We start from the raw sequence: 7,500 nt of genomic DNA on the forward strand, positions 1-7,500 counted from the left end.
ACCCCCCCCCCCCCCCTTGCTCAGGAATTTCTCTACTCGATGGACACCCTCCCCCCCCCCCCCCCCCCCTTTTTTTTTTTCTTCCACGCAACCACATTCCAAAACACACACACACACACACACACATACACGCATGTATACCACACACACACATACACATACGCACACATATAAATATACACGCAATGAGAACACACTACTAAATAACAACACTGATCACCGCTAAATCAACACAACGGAAGTAAGGACTCTACTGGACAGATAGAGTTGAGGGTGTGGCCATGAGAGTGTTAGTGTCTTCGGTAAATTTTTTATGATATCTGTTTGACTTAACGAACTTTCAAACTGATTTTAAATTATAAAAGGAAATCAAGTTATCTGTTTATCTATCTGTAAAAATTACATTTCTATTTTTCAAATCTTTCAGTAGAGTTGTGCGCCATATCAATTTTTTTATTGACTCAAATAAGCACAATGTTCTCGACAAGGCTATATTTATTTAAGAAAGGATATATATTATGATGAAATACACTAGTCACGTGATTTTTGTCCAGGTGAGAGTTGCCAGGTTGTTGAATCGGCGTCTTTGTATGTTTAGTTTAATAAATATAACGCGCCATGGTAACTGGTGGGCTTTATGCCAGAGCATAAATATTGATCTAGTCTGTCTTCAAAGTTGCATAAAGCATACGGCTGTCTATTTTAGAAGGTATTGTCTCAAAGGGTTAGTGGTAAGAATGAAGAGTGTGCGGCTATGTGGTCTTGTGGTATGACACTCGCTTTCGGATTGGAAGGTCCAGGGTTCGAGTCTCGCGATCGGCGCATAGTTGAGTTCTTGGAGAAGGCTCTTTATTCACATTCTCTCACCGTACTCAGGTGTAAAATGAGTACCTGGCCGTTAAAAGCGTTGTATGTGTCCGAAAAATTGTAATATCGCCTAACACGCGTCAGGTCCCGTCCTACATGTTAAATTTTGCTGTTGACCAGAGACCCATTGTAAAGCGCTTTGAGCACATTTAGTGGATATTGCGCTATATAATGCTCTTTGTTTTTTAAGCTCAATAATGAAGACCTGGTATATGAAACTGCAATTGAATTGTCGACTGATATATTCTCATTGCGGTGAGAGAATCTGAGGAAAGAGCCTTTTCCACGGACGACTCAACTATGCACCGAGCGAAGCACGAATCCAGGACTTTCCGATCCGAAAGCGAGTGTCAGACCACATAGCCGCACAGTAAAACAAAACAAAACAAACATTTTCTTTTCTTCTTTCATTAAAATAAAGCTATAAAAAATCTTAGCTTTTCTTTTCTTTTCTTCTATTTGTTTTTGTGGTCATGACAGATGCTTCCTGCCATATCCAATCTCTGCCTGATGTTTTATTTTGGTACATTTATGACGTCACCGTCACCCTACGTCACCGCAGAGGATATAGATCTTCCGTGTCCTACACCTTGCTGGTGTTGGAAAGACACGAATAACAACATCAACATCATAGACTGTACGTACATGGAACTTGTGGATGTTCCCGACTTAAAATCCCTATTTTACAGTAGATTCCCCAACTACATAAAACTTCAAAATAATCTATTGAAGTATGTGTACACTCGCGATTTTCCACCAAATCTCAACGTCGTAAACCTTGACCTTAGTTTCAATAAAGGGGTGCAAATTGATCGACAAGTGTTCAGAAATATAGCACCGACTTTGAAAATGTTGAAACTGAAAGGGATCGACTTAGGCTTTAACAGACCCTTGAGTTTCTTATCCGACTTGGGTAACCTCGAGGAGCTCTGGTTGGATTACAACAATTTTTATCCATACGCCAGAAACGCCTTGCCTTACCTTCAAGACCCACTCTTCCAGGGGCCTGTACTGTCCTCGTTAAAGAGGTTATCCCTTGCTTCCTGTAGAATCAAAACATTGGAAAAGAATGCTCTCCAAGGGTTTGACAACTTGGAAGAGCTTTATTTATCCTACAACTGGTTCGACACCATTCCGGCAGCGATTAAAAACATGCCTAAATTGAAGGTTCTTGATTTATTTAACTGTAAAATCAAATCTATACAGAAACTTGATTTTGTCAGTAATTCTCATTTAACGAAAATAGACTTGTCGTCAAACTTTGAGCTCAGTACAATCCATGCCGCGGCATTCTCCTCGGCTGCAAAATCATTGGAAGAAATAAAACTTCCTAGATGCGGGCTGACCGAGATTCCGACAAAGGCGCTGCAAGACCTCAAGAAACTGAAACAGCTGGACATATCTGAAAACCTTTTCAATACTACAAACCCTAAGTCGTTCGTTGGAGAGTACAAACTGAGAAACCTCGCGATCAGTTCCAAGGAAATGAAATTCCACCCTGAAATATTCATCGGCCAAGAGGACAGTCTCGTTGACCTGTCCATTCCATATATGGACCTAACTACGATCCCTTTAGAGGCAATAAGACCTTTGACCAAACTCTACAGATTGTCCCTTGAATTTAACAATATATCGCAACTTCCTCCAGCGGCTTTCCAGGGTCTCCAAGCTACATCCATTCGCCTGGATAGGAATCCGTTGTCTTTTATAAAAAAAAAAGCGTTCGAAGGTCTACCCCCAAATCTCATCCTCTCATTCCGTCGTACGCTCGTGGCAAGCATGGATTTTCTTTTAGAATACCCCGCAGGCGCTATCAACACGGTGAATTTGGAGCATACCCGGTTGGAGTGCGGGTGTTCCATGTCAAAGGTTGTCGACATAACAGAAACAATCAAACACGTCTTCGGGTCGTGTAAGAAAGACGACAAACCGGTCCGTTTTACAAGCAAAACGCTGAAAGAAATCGTAGAAGAGGCCTGTAAGGAGGAACAAGATCAGAGGTAGCTGTGCAAGAAATGACGGAGCTTGACTGTCTCCAAGGGAGTTAAGCGTGGCTTTTGACCATTTTTCATCAATGTTAAAGACAGTTGCCAATTTATCCTAGACATTCTTTAAGAGCAGAGTCTATGTCCTGTCCCATAAACGTTTTGTTTAGTCGAATTCGCGACGCCAAATTTTATTTCTTTCATTCGTCTTTAGTGATTCATTCATCGTGTTTTGTTGACAAAGGAAAACCCCGAAACGTCCATATCATATACTTCGTGAATTAAAATGGAAATGTTCATGCAATTAGACATTTGTTTTTTTAAAATGATTTCTTCGAATTTCAAGCTGCAGCTTTTGGATTATATATATGTATATATATATATATATATATATATATATATATATATATATATATATATATACATATATATATATATATATATATATATATATATATATAATGCACATTTTCACTCACATTTATTTGCCGAGACGACTCGTTTCTGTGTTCCTTACACTTCCTCAGTCGGCATAATCCATTTGCATATAGTTAAAGTACAATAAATAGACAAAAGAGTTCATTTAAGCGACCTTTTTTTTTCTTTGTTTTTAATAATTTTTGAAAGTACTCTTTTTTTAATACCCATTTCCTCTACGTTTCTCTTTAAATCAATGGCTACTGTCCTGTAGTAGTAGTAGTAGTAGTAGTAGTAGTAGTAGTAGTAGTAGTAGTAGTAGTAGTAGTAGTAGTAGTAGTAGTAGTAGTAGTAGTAGTAGTAGTAGTAGTAGTAGTAGTAGTAGTAGTATAGTAGTAGTAGTAGTAGTAGTAGTAGTAGTAGTAGTAGTAGAAGTAGTAGTAGTAGTGGTAGTAGTAGTAGTAGTAGTAGTAGAAGTAGTAGTAGTTGTAGTAGTAGTAGTAGTAGTAGTAGTAGTAGTAGTAGTAGTAGTAGTAGTAGTAGTAGTAGTAGTAGTAGTAGTAGTAGTAGTAGTTGTTGTTGTTGTAGTAGTAGTAGTAGTAGTAGTAGTAGTAGTAGTAGTAGTAGTTGTTGTTGTTGTAGTAGTAGTAGTAGTATAGTAGTAGTAGTAGTAGTAGTAGTAGTAGTAGTATGTAGTATAGTAGTAGTTGTAGTAGTAGTAGTAGTAGTAGTAGTAGTTAGTAGTAGTAGTAGTAGTAGTAGTAGTAGTGGTAGTAAGTAGTAGTTAGTAGTAAGAGTGGTAGTAGTAGTAATTAGTAGTAGTAGTAGTAGTAGGTAGTAGTAGTAGTAGTAGTAGTAGAGTATATTAGTAGTAGTAGTAGTAGTAGTAGTAGTAGTAGTAGTAGTAGTAGTAGTAGTAGTAGTAGTAGTAGTAGTAGTAGTAGTAGTAGTAGTAGTAGTAGTAGTAGTAGTAGTAGTAGTAGTAGTAGTAGTAGTAGTAGTAGTAGTAGTAGTAGTAGTAGTAGTAGTAGTAGTAGTAGTAGTAGTAGTAGTAGTAGTAGTAGTAGTAGTGGTAGTAGTAAATAATATAGTAGTAGTAGTAGTAGTAGTAGTAGTAGTAGTAGTAGTAGTAGTAGTAGTAGTAGTAGTAGTAATATAGTAGTAGTAGTAGTGTAGTAGGTAGTAGTAGTAGTAGTAGTAGTAGTGTATAGTAGTAGTATGTGTGGTGTAGTAGTAGTAGTAGTAGTAGTAGTAGTAGTAGTAGTAGTAGTAGTAGTATTAGTAGTAGTAGTGGTAGTAGTTGTGGTAGTAGTACTCGCACTAGGAAACTCTCAAAGACTTAGCACAGTGTTTATTGAAATATTCTGGAAAAGAAAAAAATTGATATCAGCAATGTCAAGAGCCATTGTTTTAAATAATAATTTAAAAGAAAAATAAATACAATTCCCTTTCGTCATCCCACAGGGGAATCTAGGTTGGTGATAAAATGTTTTAAAACTTGAGCTTCTATATAGCGCAATATCCACTAAACGTGATCAATGTGGTTTACAAAAGGGTCGCTGGCCTACAGCAACCCGTGACATGTAGAACGAGACATGACGCCTGTTAGGCGATAATACAATTGATTAATTTTTACCGACAGAGACAACGCTGTTAAAGACCAAGTTCATATTTTACACCTGAGTACGGTGAGAGAATCTGAGTAAAGAGTCTTTTCCAAGGACGACTCAACTATGCACCGAGCGAAGCACGAATCCAGGACTTTCCAATCCGAAAGCGAGTGTCAAACCACATAGCCGCAAAGTAAAACAAAACAAAACAAACATTTTCTTTTCTTTTTTCATTAAATTAAAGCTATAAAAATCTTAGCTTTTCTTTTCTTTTCTTCTATTTGTTTTTGTGGTCATGACAGATGCTTCCTGCCATATCCAATCTCTGCCTGATGTTTTATTTTGGTACATTTATGACGTCACCGTCACCCTACGTCACCGCAGAGGATATAGATCTTCCGTGTCCTTCACCTTGCTGGTGTTGGAAAGACACGAATAACAACATCAACATCATAGACTGTACGTACATGGAACTGGTGGATGTTCCCGACTTAAGATCCCTAACAAACAGTAGACTCCCCAATTGGATAAAACTCCAAAATAATCAATTACAGCTCGTGACCTCGGTCGATTTTCCACCGTATATCAACGTCGTCAACCTTGACCTTAGTTTCAATAAAGGGGTGCAAATTGATCGACAAGTGTTCAGATATATAGCACCGACTTTGAAGATGTTGAAACTGAAAGGGATCGACTTAGGCTTTAACAGACCCCTGAGTTTCTTATCCGACTTGGGTAACCTCGAGGAGCTCTGGTTGGATTACAACAATTTTTATCCATACGCCAGAAACGCCTTGCCTTACCTTCAAGACCCACTCTTCCAGGGGCCTGTACTGTCCTCGTTAAAGAGGTTATCCCTTGCTTCCTGTAGAATCAAAACATTGGAAAAGAATGCTCTCCAAGGGTTTGACAACTTGGAAGAGCTTTATTTATCCTACAACTGGTTCGACACCATTCCGGCAGCGATTAAAAACATGCCTAAATTGAAGGTTCTTGATTTATTTAACTGTAAAATCAAATCTATACAGAAACTTGATTTTGTCAGTAATTCTCATTTAACGAAAATAGACTTGTCGTCAAACTTTGAGCTCAGTACAATCCATGCCGCGGCATTCTCCTCGGCTGTAGAATCATTGGAAGAAATAAAACTTCCTAGATGCGGGCTGACAGAGATTCCGACAAAGGCGCTGCAAGACCTCAAGAAACTGAAGCGGCTGGACATATCTGAAAACCATTTCAATACTACAAACCCTAAGTCATTCGTTGGAGAGTACAAACTGAGATACCTCGCGATCAGTTCCAAGGAAATGAAATTCCACCCTGAAATATTCATCGGCCAAGAGGACAGTCTCGTTGACCTGTCCATTCCAAACATGGAACTATTTGTAATTCCTTTAGAGCCACTAAGACCTTTGACCAAACTCTACAGATTGTCCCTTGAATATAACAGAATATGGAAACTTTATCCAACGGCTTTTCGGGGTCTCAATGTTACATCCATTCGCCTGGATAGGAATCCGGTGTCTTTTATAGAAAAGGAAGTATTCAAAGGTCTACCCCCAAATCTCATCCTCTCGTTCCGTCGTACGCTCGTGCCCAGCATGGATTTTCTTTTAGAATACCCCGCAGGCGCTATCAACACGGTGAATTTGGAACATACCCGTTTGGATTGCGGCTGTTCCATGTCAAAGGTTGTCAACATAACCGAAAGGATCAAACACGTCACCGGAACGTGTAAGAAAGATGACAAACCGGTCCGTTTTACAAGCAAAACGCTGAAAGATGTCGTAGAAAAGGCCTGTAAGGAGGAACAAGATCAGAGGTAGCTGTGCAAGAATGGACGGAGCTTGACTGTCTCCAAGGGAGTTAAGCGTGGCTTTTGACCATTTTTCATCAGTTGCCAATTTATCCAAGACATTATTTAAGAGCAGAGTGTATGTCCTGTCCCATCAACCTTTTTTGTTTAGTCGCATTCGCCACGCCAAACCTTTTTGCCTTTAATTCGTCTTTAGTGATTCATTCATCGTGATTTGTTGACAAAAGAAAGCCCCGAAACGTCCATATCATACACTTCGTGAATTCAAATGGAAGTGTTCATGCAATTTGACAATTGTTCTATTTTTAAATGAAATCTTAGAGCTTCAATCTGCAGTGTTCGGATTATATATATATATCTATATATATATTAAATACAACAGTTGCTTTAAGCGCCCCTTTTTTCTTTTTCTTTCTTTGTTTTTCATAAATTTTTGAAAGAACTCTTTTTTTGATACTCATTTCCTCGACGTTTCTCTTTAAATCAATGTCTACTGTCCTGTCGTAGTAGTAGTAGTAGTAGTAGTAGTAGTAGTAGTAGTAGTAGATAGTAGATAGTATTAGTTAGTAGTAGTAGTAGTAGTAGTAGTAGTATAGTTAGTAGTAGTATGTAGTAGTAGTAGTAGTAGTAGTAATAGTAGTAGTATAGTAGTAGTAGTAGTAGTAGTAGTAAGTAGTAGTTAGTAGTAGTAGTAGTAGTAGTAGTAGTAAGTAGTAAGTAGTAGTAGTAGTAGTAGTAGTAGTAGTAGTAGTAGTAGTAGATAGTAGTAGTAGTAGTAGTAGTAGTAGTAGTGTAGTAGTAGTAG

The 7,500-nt window shown here is 38.3% G+C and overlaps 3 protein-coding genes across 7 annotated transcripts in view; 2 read left to right on the forward strand and 1 right to left on the reverse strand.

Annotated features, from left to right (window-relative positions):
- Positions 1-7,500, reverse strand: part of LOC144959908 (irregular chiasm C-roughest protein-like) — a 328,564-nt gene that overhangs the window by 83,758 nt on the left and 237,306 nt on the right. The window lies entirely within an intron of this gene.
- On the forward strand, positions 1,348-3,149 carry LOC144959551 (toll-like receptor 8). Its single transcript, XM_078892167.1, has one exon. The coding sequence runs from the start codon at positions 1,348-1,350 to the stop codon at positions 2,869-2,871; it is 1,524 nt and encodes a 507-aa protein (XP_078748293.1). The 3' UTR covers positions 2,872-3,149.
- LOC144959963 (tsukushi-like) lies at positions 5,327-7,098 on the forward strand. Its single transcript, XM_078892843.1, has one exon. It carries the CDS (start codon positions 5,347-5,349, stop codon positions 6,703-6,705), a length of 1,359 nt encoding a protein of 452 aa, XP_078748969.1. The 5' UTR covers positions 5,327-5,346; the 3' UTR covers positions 6,706-7,098.

Source organism: Berghia stephanieae, chromosome 14 (assembly GCF_034508935.2).
Source record: "Berghia stephanieae isolate SIO BIC M18660-M18661 chromosome 14, UCSD_Bste_1.3, whole genome shotgun sequence".
Classification (NCBI taxonomy): Eukaryota; Metazoa; Mollusca; class Gastropoda; order Nudibranchia; family Aeolidiidae; genus Berghia; species Berghia stephanieae.